This window comes from Polypterus senegalus, chromosome 12 (assembly GCF_016835505.1).
Source record: "Polypterus senegalus isolate Bchr_013 chromosome 12, ASM1683550v1, whole genome shotgun sequence".
Classification (NCBI taxonomy): domain Eukaryota; kingdom Metazoa; phylum Chordata; class Cladistia; order Polypteriformes; family Polypteridae; genus Polypterus; species Polypterus senegalus.
In genome coordinates this window covers 47,446,727-47,463,918 of record NC_053165.1, presented here as the reverse complement: position 1 = coordinate 47,463,918, position 17,192 = coordinate 47,446,727, and the positions used below count along the sequence as shown (strand labels likewise).

General features: G+C 37.2%; 1 protein-coding gene across 4 annotated transcripts in view; it reads right to left on the bottom strand.

Moving 5' to 3' along the window:
• The window catches only part of setd5 (SET domain containing 5), a 99,917-nt gene that overhangs the window by 37,860 nt on the left and 44,865 nt on the right, over positions 1 to 17,192 (bottom strand). For all 4 annotated transcript variants that reach the window (XM_039771092.1, XM_039771094.1, XM_039771095.1 and 1 more), the window contains one exon: positions 8,120 to 8,334. In XM_039771092.1, coding sequence (XP_039627026.1) covers positions 8,120 to 8,190 — 71 coding nt within the window. In that variant the 5' untranslated portion in view covers positions 8,191 to 8,334. The remainder of the gene's footprint in view (positions 1 to 8,119; positions 8,335 to 17,192) is intronic.

Below are 17,192 nucleotides of genomic sequence, written 5' to 3'. Positions count from 1 at the left end.
AGAAAACATATTAAAAGCTTGCCCAGTTCTGGAATAAGGTTTTCTGGACAGATTAAACCAAGATCACCTTCTACTAGAATGATGTGAAGAGAAAAGTATGGAGAAAGAAAGGGACAGCTCATGATTCGAAGCAAAAATGCTAGAAGCAGTGTTATGGCATAGGCATCTGGCTGCCAATGAAACTACATCACTGGTGTTAATTGATAATGTGACTACTGACAGAGTAGCAGGATGAATACTGAAGTGTATATGGTTATACTCTTTGCTCAGATTCAGCCAAATGCTGCAAAACTGACTGGAAGGTGCTTTATATGGATAATGACCCAAAACTTAGTGTTAAAGCAACCAAAGACTTTCTCAAGGTAAAGAAATAATGGCCAAGTCAGTCACCTGATCTCAACCCAATAGAATATGCTTTTCAATTACTGAAGACAAAACTGAAGGCAGAAAGACCAACAAACAAGCAACAACTGAAGGCGGCAGCAGTAAACACCTGGAAGAGCATCTCAAGGAAGTAAACTCGGCATAAGGTGTTGTCCATGGTTTCCAGACTTCAGGCAGTTATTGACTGCAAAGGATTTTCATACAAATATTAAAACAATACATACTGATTTCCTTACCAGATCAGTGGAAACCTGGCCTACCAATGGCCACCAACAGGGTGCTGGAGGAAATTGGAATACTGTTGGCTGAAGGAGAAGAAGAGGGAGATGAGGAAGGTTAGGGGAGTGGAAGTGAGTGTAGGAACTTTGAAGGCTGGCAGTATGACTGGTAAAGGGGCAGAGTTAGTTGATACGATGGAGTACAAGATGATGTGGGTACAAGAGACCACATGGAAGTGGAATATGTCAGGTGAATCAGAAGTGGGTTCAAATTGTTCTACCATGGTTTGGATGGGAGGAGAAATGGACCAGGGGTTATCCTAAAATAACAGTATGTCAAGATTGCTTTGGAGGTGAAAAGAGGGTCAGACAGAGTGATGATTATGAAGCTGGAAATTGAAGATATGATGATGAATGTTATTAGTGCATATGCCCCACAAGCTGGGTATGCAAAATGATTAGAAATAATATTTCTGGATTGAGTTGGATGAAGTGGTGGAGAGTGTACCCAAGTGAGAAAGAGTGGTGATTGGAGTGGATTTCAATGGACATGTTGATGAAGGGAACAGAGGGGATGAGGAGGTGATGGGTAGATATGGTGTCAAGGAGAGAAATGCAGAAGGTCATATGGTCGTGGATTTTGCAAAAAAAAAAAAAAAAAAAGATGGACATGGCTGTGGTGAATAAATATTTTAAGAAGAGGGAGGAACACAGGGTGGTATACAAGAGTGGAGGAAGATGCACATAGGCAGATTATATCCTATGAAGGAGGGTTAGTCTGAAGGAGTTTGGAAACTGCAAAATGGAGGGAGAGGAAAGTGTAGGATGACACTGGAGAGCAAGAAGAGGAGAACAGTGAGGGCAAAACAAAGGATCAAATAGTGGAAATTGAAAAAGAAGACTGAAAGGTGAAGATCAGGGATGAGGTAAGACAGACACTAAGTGGCAATTAAGAGTTAAGTTACCAGATAGCTGGGCAACTACAGCAGAAGTGGTAAGGAAGACAGCTAGAAGGGTGCTTGGTGGGACATGTGGCTAAAGATAAGGTGTATGATGAGTTGTATGAGAGGCTGGACACTAAAGAGAGAAAAGGACCTGTATCAATTGGCTAGATAGAGGGACTGAACTGGGAAAGATGGGCAGCAGGTTTGGGTGATAAAGAATAATGGTGGAAACATACTCAGAAGTAAGTAAGTAAGATGGAAAGAGTACTTTGATAGGCTGATCAATGAAGAGAATAAGAGAGAGAGAGAGAGAGAGAGAAGACAGGATAATGTGGAGATAGTGAACCAGGAAGTGCAATGGATTAGCAAAGAGGAAGTAAGGACAGCTATGAAGAGAATACAGAATGACAAGGCTGTTGGTCCAGATGACACACATGTGGAAGCATGGAGGTGTTTAGGAGAGATGGCAGCGGAGTTTTTAAAAAGATTGTTTAATGCAATCTTTGAAAGTGAGAAGATTCCTGAGGAGTGGAGAAGAAGTGTACTGGTACAGATTTTTAAGAATAAGGGTGATGTGCGGAATTGTTGTAACTACAGAGGGATAAAATTGATCAGCAATTGTGTGAAGTAACGGAAAATAGTAATGGAAGCTAAGTCAGGAGTGGCAGAGAAGTATGTAAGAGTGGTAAAGGATATGTACATAGAAAGTGAGACAGTGGGGAGGTCTGTGATAGGATTGACAGATACATTTAAGGTTGAGGTGGGACTACATCAGGGATTGGCTCTGAGCCCTTTCTTTGTTGCAATGGTGATGGACAGGCTGATAGAGGAGATTAGACAGGAGTGCCTGTGGAATATGATGTTTTAATGACTTTGTGATCTGTAGCGAGAGCAGAGAGAAGGTTGAGAATACCCTAGAAAGGTTGAAATGTACTTTAGAGGAAAGGAATAAGGGGTCAGTAGGACCAAGACAGAATACATGTGTGTGAATGAGGGAGAGGTCAGAGGAATGGTGAGGATGAATGCGTTTACATACTTGGGATCAACAGTACAGAGTAATGACAATTGTGGAAGAGAGCTGAAGAAGAGAGTGCAAGCAGAATGGAGTGGTTGGAGAAGAGTGTCAGGAGTGATTTGTGACAGACGGGTATCAGCAAGAATGAAATGGAAGGTCTAAAAGGTAGCAGTGAGAACAGCTAAGTTATATGGGTTGGAGATGGTGGCACTGAAAAAAAGGCAGAAGACAGAGTTACAGATGTTAAGACTTGCATTGGTTATGACAAGGATGGACATGATTAGGAACAAGTACATTAGAGGGTCACTCAGGTTGCATGGTTTGGAGACAAAGCTAGAGAGGCGAGATTTTGTTTGTTTGGACATTTGCAGAGGAGAGATGCTGTGTATATTGGGAAAAGATGCTAGGGATGGAGCGAACAAGCAAGATGAAAAGAGTGAAAGGCCTAAGAGGAGGTTTACAGATGTAATGAGAGAGGATATGCAAATGGTGGGTGTGATTGAGTAAGAGGCAGAGGACAGGGAGATGTGGAAAAAGATGATACGCTGTGGTAACCCTTAACAGAAGCAGCCGAAAGAAGATTAACACATACTATATATTTACTTTGTACAATTACTTTTTAGCCTCTGAAAATGGAGGTACTCTGTGAAAAATGGCTGTAATTTCTGAAAGCTTAATGCAATACCTTTGTTAAACCTTATAAATTAAATCTAAACTTCCATCATATCTTGCTTGCTTATTTTCAAATTTATTGTGGTAGTATACAAAGAGAAAGTTACAAAAATTGCATCAATGTCCAATGCCCAAATACTTATGGACCTAAACTGTAAAATGTGGGTCCCTAAATGTGCACGATGTATATTTGCTTTTCATAATCTCATTATTAATATATCTGAAGCCCAAATATAAGTTAAATGCCATACCAGCTCTATGCTAGTTTCATGAAGAATGAATGCTTTATGTATAGCCTATTTGTATTTTAAATTAATTAAGTTAAAATTGCATCCAGAATTAAACAGTATTTGTTAATGGATATACTTGAATACACCGGAAAGATAAGTTATGCGGAGATGTTCATTGTAGCAATGTTGATACAAGATAATCAGGACCATCAACTCCAGTTTTACAACTAAGATCAAACTACAAAAAATAAATCTAGATATGAATTTGAATAGTTCTTATGTAAATACATGAACTATTGTGAGATATTTAAAGTAAATGGAAATGCAACTCTACTCTTAGGAAATATTATACTCATTAAAATTAATCTTTTTTAAATATCCTTAATTATATTTATTACAAAAGAAAGTAATGGGAAAAGGTCAGTAATATTAAGCACTATGTCATCTCAACAGAGAAAAGTTTAAAACTTTTTTTTTTGTCATGACTCAATGTTGCCATTTTTTACTGTCTTTGAGATGATTGAAGCAAAATTCTTTAACGACTGCCACAGCATCCCCTTGGAGAACTGCAGCTAATCATTAAAATGGGTTAGGGCAATTTACCCTAGTTTAATCGCCTCAGATCATCAAAGTTGGGGAATGGCTCAAGGAAGATCGAAAGAGCCATGTTGTTTGATTAATTAAACCACCGGTACCCCTTACTGGCAAGAGGAGAATTATGGCAAATAAAACTTGAAAAATGGTAATGCCATCCAATTTCATGCTCTAAAGCATAATATACAAAGAGTTTATGTTACGAGAATTAAAGCTTCTTGACAAGAGTAAATAAGCCAAATCCATATTGAGTTCAAACCCAAATGTCCACAATGCAGCAAACAAATAGCACCATTTGACTCTGTTAAAAGCTTTTTCTACATCCAAAGATAACAGGACATCTGGGAGACCTACTGCTGCAAAGATATGCACCCATTCAAAAATAAGATTGGAAGGTTTTGGACTACTTATAGCAAACCCAGTTCTCTTACATCATACTGCTTCATTCTGTCTGCAAGGTTTTTGGCCAGGATCTTCACATCACACATCAATATGAAAACTGGCCCATAGCTAGCACATTTTAAAAAGTTATTACATTTTTCTTTATTAAAAGAGAATTTAATTGAGTACTGCTTTCAGTAAGACATTCTCTTCTCTGTCTTTCATAAATATACTAAGTATTATCATTAAAAGAGAGTTTAACTTTTAATGTAAAATTCTCATGGTTAATTAACCACAACTACGATTTTTTCTTCTTTTTAACATGAACCAAAACATCTGATCATTGTAGCACAGTGGAATTAATCTAACACATGAAGACAGGTGCTATTGCCTTTCTATTTAATGCAAACAAATTCTAATAAAGTATATAACTACAGTAGTATTTATGCATTCCAGTACTTTAGTATAATATAATATAGATCCAGGTGTAAGAACATGTAGATATACTGCAACAATTTCGGAGTGAGAGGTGGTGAAATGGATTACCACTTCAGACAACGGTGGGAGGAGGTGGTTTTTAAAACCACTGTTAATTCAGCGGCCAAAATTATTGTCTCCCTCCTAAATTTCCCTACAACACTGCTGCTACCACTCCAATCCCCTAAACCATGTTCCATACAGTTACAGTGGTGTGAAAAACTATTTGCCCCCTTCCTGATTTCTTATTCTTTTGCATGTTTGTCACACAAAATGTTTCTGATCATCAAACACATTTAACCATTAGTCAAGTATAACACAACTAAACACAAAATGCAGTTTTTAAATGATGGTTTTTATTATTTAGGGAGAAAAAAAAATCCAAACCTACATGGCCCTGTGTGAAAAAGTAATTTCCCCCTGAACCTAATAACTGGTTGGGCCACCCTTAGGAGCATGAACTGCAATCAAGCGTTTGTGATAACTTGCAATGAGTCTTTTACAGCGCTCTGGAGGAATTTTGGCCCACTCATCTTTGCAGAATTGTTGTAATTCAGCTTTATTTGAGGGTTTTCTAGCATGAACCGCCTTTTTAAGGTCATGCCATAGCATCTCAATTGGATTCAGGTCAGGACTTTGACTAGGCCACTCCAAAGTCTTCATTTTGTTTTTCTTCAGCCATTCAGAGGTGGATTTGCTGGTGTGTTTTGGGTCATTGTCCTGTTGCAGCACCCAAGATCGCTTCAGCTTGAGTTGACGAACAGATGGCCGGACATTCTCCTTCAGGATTTTTTGGTAGACAGTAGAATTCATGGTTCCATCTATCACAGCAAGCCTTTCAGGTCCTGAAGCACAAAACAACCCCAGACCATCACACTACCACCACCATATTTTACTGTTGGTATGATGTTCTTTTTCTGAAATGCTGTGTTCCTTTTACGCCAGATACAATGGGACATTTGCCTTCCAAAAAGTTTAACTTTTGTCTCATCAGTCCACAAGGTATTTTTCCAAAAGTCTTGGCAATCCTTGTGATGTTTCTTAGCAAAACTGAGACGAGCCCTAATGTTCTTTTTGCTTAACAGTGGTTTGCGTCTTGGAAATCTGCCATGCAGGCGGTTTTGCCCAGTCTCTTTCTTATGGTGGAGTCATGAACACTGACCTTAATTGAGGCAAGTGAGGCCTGCAGTTCTTTAGACTTTGTCCTGGGGTCTTTTGTGACCTCTCGGATGAGTCGTCTTTGCGCTCTTGGGGTAATTTTGGTCAGCCGGCCACTCCTGGGAAGGTTCACCATGTTTTTGCCATTTGTGGATAATGGCTCTCACTGTGGTTCGCTGGAGTCCCAAAACTTTAGAAATGGCTTTATAACCTTTACCAGACTGATAGATCTCAATTACTTCTGTTCTCATTTGTTCCTGAATTTCTTTGGATCTTGGCATGATGTCTAGCTTTTGAGGTGCTTTTGGTCTACTTCTCTGTGTCAGGCAGCTCCTATTTAAGTGATTTCTTGATTGAAACAGGTGTGGCACTAATCAGGCCTAGGGGTGGCTACGGAAGTTGAACTCAGGTGTGATACACCACAGTTAGGTTATTTTTTAACAAGGGGGCAATTACTTTTTCACACAGGGCCATGTAGGTTTGGATTTTTTTCTCCCTAAATAATAAAAACCATCATTTAAAAACTGCATTTTGTGTTTACTTGTGTTATATTTGACTAATGGTTAAATGTGTTTGATGATCAGAAACATTTTGTGTGACAAACATGCAAAAGAATAAGAAATCAGGAAGGGGGCAAATAGTTTTTCACACCACTGTATATGTGCTCTCATCTGCCTTTTTCACTGCCTGCATATTTATATCACCAGCTCCACCTCCACTCATGTGATGTCAGAGACAAAATCGCCTGCTTCATTTTCAGCAACTCCATGAACTGGCTGAAGTCAGGATCCTTAAGGAGACTTGTCTGGTGCCACACACACACACACACACACCAGCCCATGGATTTCAGCGGAGAAGTGCCTCCTGTTTGGTAGCATGTTTCAATTAAACTGCTTGCTCACAGCAGAAATGTGAAATGTGAGAGATCTTTATTGTCTTAACAACCTCACTCGTCTTATTTTCTAAGTAAAAAGACATCAAGACACACTAACCATGGAGATAATAGAATTGTAGCTTTTGAATTATAGATTTTCATTACTGGAACAGTAACAACGTTGAACAAAATATAGAAAATATATAGCAGCAAATATATAACCAGTAAAGAAAATGAAAAGACCCCTATAAGAATTACGACGTCAGTGTGGCCAAGAAGCTTGTGAGCCCTAGCTATGTGCTTCTTACAACTGGTCTAAGGTGAGTGGACAGACACATAAACCATCTACTGGCGAAACGCCTGGAGGCTGGTATTTATCAGCATGTGTGCATGCTGGATGTGCCAGGTAGCCATAACTCAGTCTCCCCACAAATTGTGTGGAATCACACTGCCTGCTCCAAACAATATTTAAAGCATGGGTAGGAGTCAGGTACCCAAGCACCTTTGGGAGAAGTTCAATGAATCTGTCTTGTTTCACCAGTGGCCATATGTCGTGAACACTCAGGTAAACAGAGGTACTCAGGCTGTCAAATGTTCACCATCTACAGATGACCAATATCAGATATACATGTTTCTTCTAGGCAGACCTGAAATGCCCACATTGGTAAGTGAGGGGGTAAGGCAGTCTGGATGGATGCTATTAGAATCCCCTGTAGTCGACCCAACTACAACGAGATGTGGCCTGTGGCATAGAGCTAACATGGCAGCAATTTTAAGACCCATTAACTGACTCCAGTACTACTGCAAACTGTCATAAAGAAATAGGCTTCTTTGTGCTGTAGAATTTCTAGGTTTGACTAAAAGGCAAATGAAGGCGAAAAAGGCAAAATATTAAGTGCAAGATTAGGGGTTGTGTGAACTGCAAAAAATTGTGCACTTGACCATTTAAAGAAAGGTGAAAGCATAACATACAGTACAAAAACATCGATAGTAGTACTGCATATTTAAATAATAAACTGAAAGTAGATGCAGCTTTCTATTCACAGGTGGTAAAACAATTATACAGTACTGCAAAAATCAGTACTAAAAATAACCCAAGCAACAATCAAAATCAACAGTATAAATTTACTAATCAAAAGGCTGAAAGACTAGAATGACCAAATCATACTCACTCTGATCCTGCAGCCATGTCTGAGTATGACGTATCTGGTGTAGTGACTCCCAGAGGGATTACTATACTCATGACTTCCAGCACCACAGGAAAGGGGGAAGGGGGGGAGGGGAGGGGGAAGGGGTAGGGATCAAGGGGTCCAAATCGCAGCAACTGTCCACTCCAGGGGTGGAGAGCCGCAGTGCTGCGACCAGCACCTTATGGACATGAGGAAACCTGCCAAGAAAATACAATTAATAAAAATCAAAATACTTCAGATATAACATAATTCAAATCATATTTTGCACATTGTTTATCATACATATACACTTGCCATGTCTACTCAATCACCTAAGTCCTATGATAAAAATGTGTGTATATCTTTCAATTGCTTAACTTAAGACTTGGCTGAACTTTTTACCAAGATAATCAGAGAAGCTACTAACTGCCCTTAAGCTGCAAAACTAAAAAGTATCAAGATGACTTGGAATAAGAAAATCATTGAAACAGCAAACTACAATCAACATATGACTGCATTAGCTGGATTTATCTAATACCAAAGACACTTTTTTGAAATAAATAGCATGAAAAGATGACTATTACTGTCTTTCACTACTATGAATGAAGAAGTGATAGAGATGCAATCATTTTCAAGACAGGTGTAACTGGTATATTATATCTTAGTACCTATATTTGGAAGTAGTAAATGACATAAAGCTTATAACGTTGAAAGTGAAATTTAAAAAGTGTAGCATCATGTCTTTTTAAATCATGTTTGCTTACTACAACCCCAAATCAAAAAAAGTTGGGATGGTATGGAAAACGCAAAAAACACATGCAGTGATTCTTACATTTACTTTGGCTTATATTTAATGGCAAACAGTATGAACCTAAAATATTTCACGCTTTATCTGTCGAGATACGTTTTATTTGTTAATATCATCCATTCCTACATTTCAGGCCTGCAAAACATTCCAAAAAAGCTGGGAGGGGGATAAATCACGGTCAGCAATTCAAGGAATCTTAAGGAATTTCAGTGTATAAAGGGCAAGGATGCCTGCTTAAGCTGAATATTCATGATCTCAGATCCCTCAGATTGCACTGCATCAAGGACCGTCACTCATCAACAGCTGAAAAATCCACATGGGTAAGGGATTACTTTAGTAAACCTTTGTCAAGCACTACAATACGAAGTTACAGACACAAATGCCACTTAAAATCATGCCTTTCGTTAACCATGCTGTAGAAGAAGAAGGCATGGGTACTGGACTGGTCTGCCTGCAGTCCTGACCTGTCCCCAGTAGGGAATGAGTAGAGAATTTTGAAACAAAAAATGTGTCAACCATGACCAGGAGACTGGGACAAAAATAAAACCTGAAACACTTCATCACTTGGTATCCTCAGTGCCAAAACATCTTGTAAGAGTTGTGAGAAGGAATGGTGACATTACAAAGTGGTAAATACTTCACAGTCCCAACTTTTCTTGGAATGTGTTGCAGGTCTGGAATGCAGGAATGGGTGTATATTAACAAATGAAATGACAAAATCTAAAATACCTTGGGTTCATACTGCCTGCAAAGAAATAAAAGTCAAAATAAATTTAAGAATCACTGCTTTTTCTTTTTTTATTTGCATTGTCCATATCATCCCAACGTTTTCTGATTTGGGGTTGCATATGTCAGATAATTTTGTGGTTTTGCAATCAGAGCCCTACTCCAGTTCCAGTGATTATGCTCACTTTCCCTTAAAACACCTAAATCAATAAATAAATAGATTAAAAGTGTCATTGTCAGGATGGACCATTGGCAGCTTAGCTGCCATTCTGTTTAGTTCATTCCACTAGCGGCTACTATAGCAGTACAAACCATCTGACTGGAAATTGTTTATTAAAATGTTCAAATCTGCAAAAAACTATATATCATCTTTCAAGCAAGCAGAGAGAATCAATTTGCCACAATAAAAACGTTTTTGTAAAATAGCTGATTTCTTCTTAACTACAAGAAATATTGAAGAATTCAGAAGACATCTTTCAAATATCATCAAATACAATACAAACTGAAATAGAAATAATCAAATAAGATTAATTAAGAACAAGCACACTCATCAAAATGTAATCTAAGCTAGTGTCTCAAATAAATTACTTCTAATTTTATGAAAAACTACAGATTCATAAAAAGAAAATTACAAAATTGAATGCATACTTATGCCTTGCATTATTCCATTTATATAGTATATGTATACAAAACATACAGAAAGTGTATATACATTGATAAATTATTCTGCTATATGTGGCAATAGTTTTAATTCTAACTTAACATTTATAAAATTCAACACTTGAAGGATTAGGACTTTAAATGCTTTATAGTGATATAATTTGGATTCTTCAGGCAACAAATCAATATTTGCCAAATATCAGAGAAACTGCAATATGATATGATACAAGATGAAATATGGTAGCCTGTGATCGACATGTGATACAGGACAATATTATTTTCTTCCATGTCTAGACTTGCAACTAACAGAAAAGCATTCTGTAAAGCATTAGGTGTAATTTCATTTAATATTTTTTATCCTACAATCTGGATCCATAACAGAGAAAGGGAGGAATGGGAGACAAGGCAGGCCACCGTTTACTGATACACTTTTTTTTCTATTCACAAAACTGATGGGGCATCCTCCTACCACAACAAATAAATGTAAATTTGCGCAGTTCTCTAATAAGGGTGGAGTGGTGGCTCTGAGGCCAGGGATCTGCGCTAGCAATCGGAAGATTGCCAGATCAAATCCCGCAAATGCCAGAAATTACTCTACTCCATTGGGTCCTTCAAGCAAGGCCCTTAATCTGCCCATGCTCCCAACTTCTAACAAGAAGAATAAAAAGCAACAGCTCTAGCATAAAATGTTATTACTGTGAGCTGGGCAAGAATATAACTAGATCTACAACCTAAAACACTGTGCTCTTTAGAATTTCTACACTACAGATTTACAGTTTATGTAAGAAGAAACTGAATTTCATTCATGTGTGACTGCAAAGCTCACTTACTGCTTTTCCTTGCACAAGACTGTAAAGCAAATATGCTGCTTATGTAGGACTGTTGTCAATCTTTATTTTCTAATCAATAAAATATTCATGGTGATGACGTACAGGTCTTTTTTCCCCCCCATCCTTGTTTTCAATCTGGTTCAATTTTTGAACCCGGAGTCGACTGTGATATATCGATGCCTTTTAAATGAATGGATTGACCCACATCAATGGACTGTTACAGCTCCATAAACGGACAAAGTAGTAATGTATTTTATTATGTGTTACAAATAATGAATTATACAAACTTACTCCATAGCCAAAGAATATAGAGCAAGAGAAGTGGATGATATACAGGTTTTATATCTGCATGAAATAGATCAGAAAATGCAATTTCTAACTGTTTTCTCGTATGTGTGAGCACTACAAATAAAAATAATCATACAAAGCAGACATTAATAAATCTTTCCATATTTTTTTTAGTTTTTTGTTGCTCATGGTGGCACTTGATTGACCTTGGAATGGATAAATTGTCACATATCTTTAATTGACCGGTTTTTGGATGCCTTCTATGCAAAACAAAATTCTCCCCATTTGCCTAAGGAAAAATCATTTTCAAAACACAGCCAACATAGAACACTTGGAATTTTGATGTAATTTCATATTGTACAAATCTATACTTGTGTATATGCTGAATAAAGTTGCTCTCTCAACATTGTTTATGATGGTATTTATGTCATTTTATTTCTAGATTTTATATAGTGCAATGATCCATTTATATTGTAAGTGGACAAGCTCTTAATAAAAATAAAACAAGTTGTTCTGACAGAAAATAAATGCAGTGTCATAAATCTTTCTCAAGTTCAAAAAAGCAACATTTTTACATCTGCAAAGCAATTATTGCAATTAAAATTGGACTTCAGCAATAAATTTGGCATTAAATTTACAAAAACATAATGATACCAGCTTTTTTTTTTTAATACAGTATTGGTAATACTGAGAAATGTGGGTACTCCATTAACGTATGACTGCAAGTAGACAAATGTCTCTGGAAGGCACAATAATACATGTAAAAACCCATACACAGGTCAAGTTATTGGCACTTTTATCCCATTATGGAATGAATTCAGAAGCAGATTTATGCATGCATTGTGAGGAAAATGACACCGGTGTTCAAATTATATATATTCGTTTAACTTGTATAATCATGCATAAGAGGAAATAAAATATAACAAGATTAACCACTTTTAATAGTGTCCTACACTGCCCCAATAAATAAATGGAGGCTTTGCATTCATTCCCTGATCGTAACAAGCACTTCTACAGATGTCCTTCAGTCCAAGCATTTATTCATTTTCTAAACAGTGCATATAGTTTAGAATCACGTTGGGGTGCAACTAGGGACCAGTTGACTCATGTGTGGCAAGAAAAAGTCTACCATTTTGATGTTTGTCACACTACACATGGTGCTCATGTTGAGTGCATGCAACCTTAATTTGAACTTTCCTCTATACAGTGATGTGAGAAATGTGTTTCTGTCTTATACAGTTGGTTTGAAATACATTTTTGAAATCTGCTCTTTCATTTTGAATAGCCGTGTATATGTAATTTGTTTATTCAAATTACGTTTTACCTTTGTGCTGGTAAAAATGAGTTTTAACCAAAGTAATTGTATTTTAAGGTTAGTTTCTTATATTGTTTCTATTTTGTTACTGACCTTGACATTTGACTTTTTTTAGTCATGTGTTAGTATTGTAGTAAGTTTAAAATGAGTACGTTTTAAATAACATACAAATATAATTATAACCATTTTTAATGTTAACTGGTCCCTAGTTACTGAATTCAGAGCTTCCACAATTCGATCTTGAAGATCAGTGAGCATAGATGGAACAAAACACTCTTTTTTAAATATGTCCCCAAGTTTGACGACTATGCAAGGATTTTCATACCTCCAAATTGTAACATTGTGGCGATTAACCTTATCAGAGAGATTCAAAGTTGATTCATTCAAAAAAATTAGTTGTTTGGAGAAACTGTCCTCTTCCATATCCTCCAGAACTGCAGTGCAATATTCAAACCTTTTTTCATGGTAGGCAGGATGTAATGCCTACACTAATTGCAACTTATAAGGCTTCATATGCAGATGCTGTCTAAGAACACGCCATACCGTTGTTTGAGGAATTCCAAGTTCAATGCTAGTCCATGATGTGGATTTCCTAGGGCTGTGTTTGAACACATCTCGGATATGTTCGACAGTTTCATCTGACGTGCGTGGACGACCAGTGCTTTTACGTTTGCATATGCAACCTATGAATTTTTATGCCACTCGTAAATTAGATTATGACAAGCCGATGTTTGTTGAACCGTCAGAGGAATTCATGTTGCACTTGAACAATGGACTCACACTTTGCAAACTGCAGCACGCAAAGTGATTTCTCTTGTGGTTTTGTCACCATTTTACTATAAACGAGTAACAGTGCTCAGTGGCATTCACTGGTAGTTTTAGGTGTGCTTTTAAACTTTGAACTTTCCTCTATCCAGAGATGTGCAGAATATGTTTGTCTTATACAGTTTGTTTGAAATACATTTTTGAAATCTGCTCTTTCATTTTGAATAGCCCGGTATATATTTTTCAGTCTTTTATTGTTCAGTGTTGTTTGTCCAGGTGTCTGCTCTGCTTGTTTTTAATTGACATTATTAAGATACAATGGAGGGAGCAAACTCCATAGAAAAAGGGTACAATAATGGGAAATCAACAAAAGACAGTTAAGCATTTAAAGATACATCAAAAATAGATTTTTAAATGTCTTATAAATGTAAAAATCATTCTACTGTGATTTTCTGATGCAGAATAAGAGGACAAAAGAAAAAAAAAAATTCCTTATTTACTATCAATTTTTATCCCTGATTATGAATCGGGTTGGAGTAAAAATATACCACCACAATGGATTCCCTAGGACTGAGTTTGGGAACCACTTCTTTATATAATAATGTTAGGTTAAGATTAGGGATGCACGATAATATCAGATTTATATCTGTATCAGCAGATAATGGGTTAAAATAATTTTATCGGCATCGGACCGATGACTAAATTGGACCGATAATTCGAACTGATATTGATGTCGCATTCACTGTGCTCTGGATGTGCCAGACCTTTAGGTGACGCTGGGTTACTGTGCGAAAATGTCTGCAGTGTGGAAGTTGTTCAAAGTGAGTGAGAGGGACATAAAATATGCCATTTGCAACACTTGTTCGACTAATGTTTTGCGCGGAGGGGCCAAAGTGCGAAATTTCAATACCACCAACTTAATTATACACTTGAAGACACTCCATCCTGACAAATATACAGAATTCTTCAGCGCAAAAGAGGAGGATCCTGTGCCACTGAACACAAAATCAAAAACTGCAGTAGCTCAAAGTGTTGATCAGATACTTGAAAAATCAAAGAAATCTGATAAAGATAACCCTAAAGCTCAAACAACTACTGCAAAGGTGATGGAATTTATTGCCCTGGACGATCAGCCACTTTCCGTTGTAGAAGATACGGGATTTCGAAGACTTCTTGAGCATCTTGAGCCCCGTTACCAGATACCCAGTCGGCGTTATTTTTCTCACATAGCGCTTCCAGAGTTACATAAGATTGTGGAAAGTCATGTGCATAAACTCCTTGTTGAAGATGTCACAGCCATAAGCTTTACCACTGATATATGGACATCTGATATGAGTGCTATTAGTATGCTTAGTTTAACTGCTCAGTGGATCGACCGCAAGTTTGAATTGCAGAAAGCAATCTTGCACACCCAAGAATGCTCTGGATCACACACGGGTGCTGCACTCTCTGTTGCGTTTAAAAGAATGTTTGAAACATGGAAAATATCCAAAGAGAATGTTCATGTAGTATTACGAGACAATGCACGCAACGTTGCAAAGGCTATGGAGGAATGCGGGATCCCAAGTTTGCCATGTATGGCTCATACTTTACAGCTTGCCGTGAACGATGGCGTACTATCCCAGTGCAGCATCTCGGATACAATAGCAATCGGCAGAAAAATAGTTGGTCACTTTAAGCATTCACAATTAGCCAACTCACGTCTCAAAACTGCACAAACTGAACTTGGTATGCAGCCGAAAATGCTTCAACAAGACGTTTCGACTATATGGAACAGCACATTCTATATGCTGCAAAGCTTGCTGGAGCAGAAAAGAGCCCTTTAAGCTTATGCCTCCGATTTTGAGTTACCTGCAACTCAAACGCCTAATCAGTGGGGTTTGATCGAGAACATAATCACACTCCTTGCTCCATTTGAACAACTGACTAAAGAAATTTGCCAGTCTGAAGCCTTGGCTTCTAACATTATTCCCTCAGTTAATGCTTTAAAATGACTGTTGACTAAAAGCACTCATACTGACTTTGGAGTCAAAACCAGTAAAAGCGCTCTCTTGGAGGCTGTAAACAATCGTTTTATTGAGATTTACACAGAATCCATGTATTGTGTTGCCACTGTCGTAGACCCGAGATACAAAGACCGCTATTTCGATGCAGATGTAAAATCACTGGCACTCGAAATGTTGCAAGCCCAGATGGAATTTCCATCGAACAAAATGCAAAAGAGTGAATCACAGATAGATGGTCCATGACAGAAAAGGGCCAAGAAAAATGACGAGGTGGCATGCACACTTTTCGAAATGTACAACGAAATTCTTGAAGAGAACACATTGATGCCTCAGGAAAACAACCTGATGACAACAGAGGGAAGTTTAAAAAAAAAAAAAAAAAAAAAAAAAAGCTCTGTGGAGATCTTTACAACATTGTTTTAAGTAAATAACTAGGGCTGTCGGATCGAATATCACTATTATAACATAATTCGAATGTATAAATAATAAATGTTGGAAGGCAAGAAAGAAAAACAGCAATCGAATGGAAAAAGAGCGGTTGTTGGTTTTACCTCGCACTAACTTTGGCATCATGTTACTTAAGATGTGCTGGACACTATTGTGGGATTTTACAGATCAGTTTTTGCATGTAACTTTTTAGGATCAGCCTATATGTGTTTCTAAATTGTTAACCCAAATTGGTATTAGTCATTAGTTAAACGGTCGGCATCTTCTGTGTTAAACACACCCATTTTAAAGATCACTAGTTTTCATTAAGCGACTGAGCCAACGCCTATACCTCTTAGCTTCATATTTTTGTTCGGTGCGGGTTAACTAAATACAGTAGTTTCATAAATAAACACAAACTCGTTTTACATTTTTTTGTTGCTTTGAAAAATGCTGTCTGCTAATAATTGATTATAATACACAAAATACTTAAAACACCTCAACAAAGTAACATTTAATATACTTGTTTCGTTTGTAAAACACTTAAAGGGTCACAATGCTTCAGTTTATTTACTGTAAAAGATAGACACATGGATATAAGGTCATCTGGCCTCTAGGAAAAAAAGAAAAAAATGACTGCATTTACTTTGAGCAATCACTGGCAATTTTGTTTGTTTTTCTTTTGAACACTGTCATTAGAAAGTGCCAGTGCAGTGTGTGTCATATTTCTCTTTGCGTTGCTTTTTGTGGGAGAGCCAATCACATTCATGGAAGCCACTGTTTTCTTTCTTTTTTTTTTTTAAATTTTTTATTAATTTTATTACAATCCATACACAGCAATCAAGTTTTTACAAAAAGAAAAATTGGGTTAAGAACAGATCGATCCCCACCCCTGAGAGAGAGAGCAAGCCAAGCAGCGTTACATTTTAAGGCTTGTAAACATACCTAAATTAATAAATTCTCTGTGCTTTATGAACTTATTTTAAAATATTACTGATTAGATCCTGCCATGTTTTGAAAAAAGTCTGTACGGATTCTCTAACTGAGTCTTTGATTTTTTCCAATTTCAAATAATATAACACATCGGTTTCCCACTGACTTAAAAGAGAGTTTGGGTTCTTCCAGTTTATCAGAATGAGTCTGCATGCCACTTTTTTCACCCAAGTCTCTTAAACAATAATAATCAACTTGTAAGCAGATCATGATCTACAGTGAAAAGTAAAAATATTTAATGTTTCCAAAAACAGCAAAT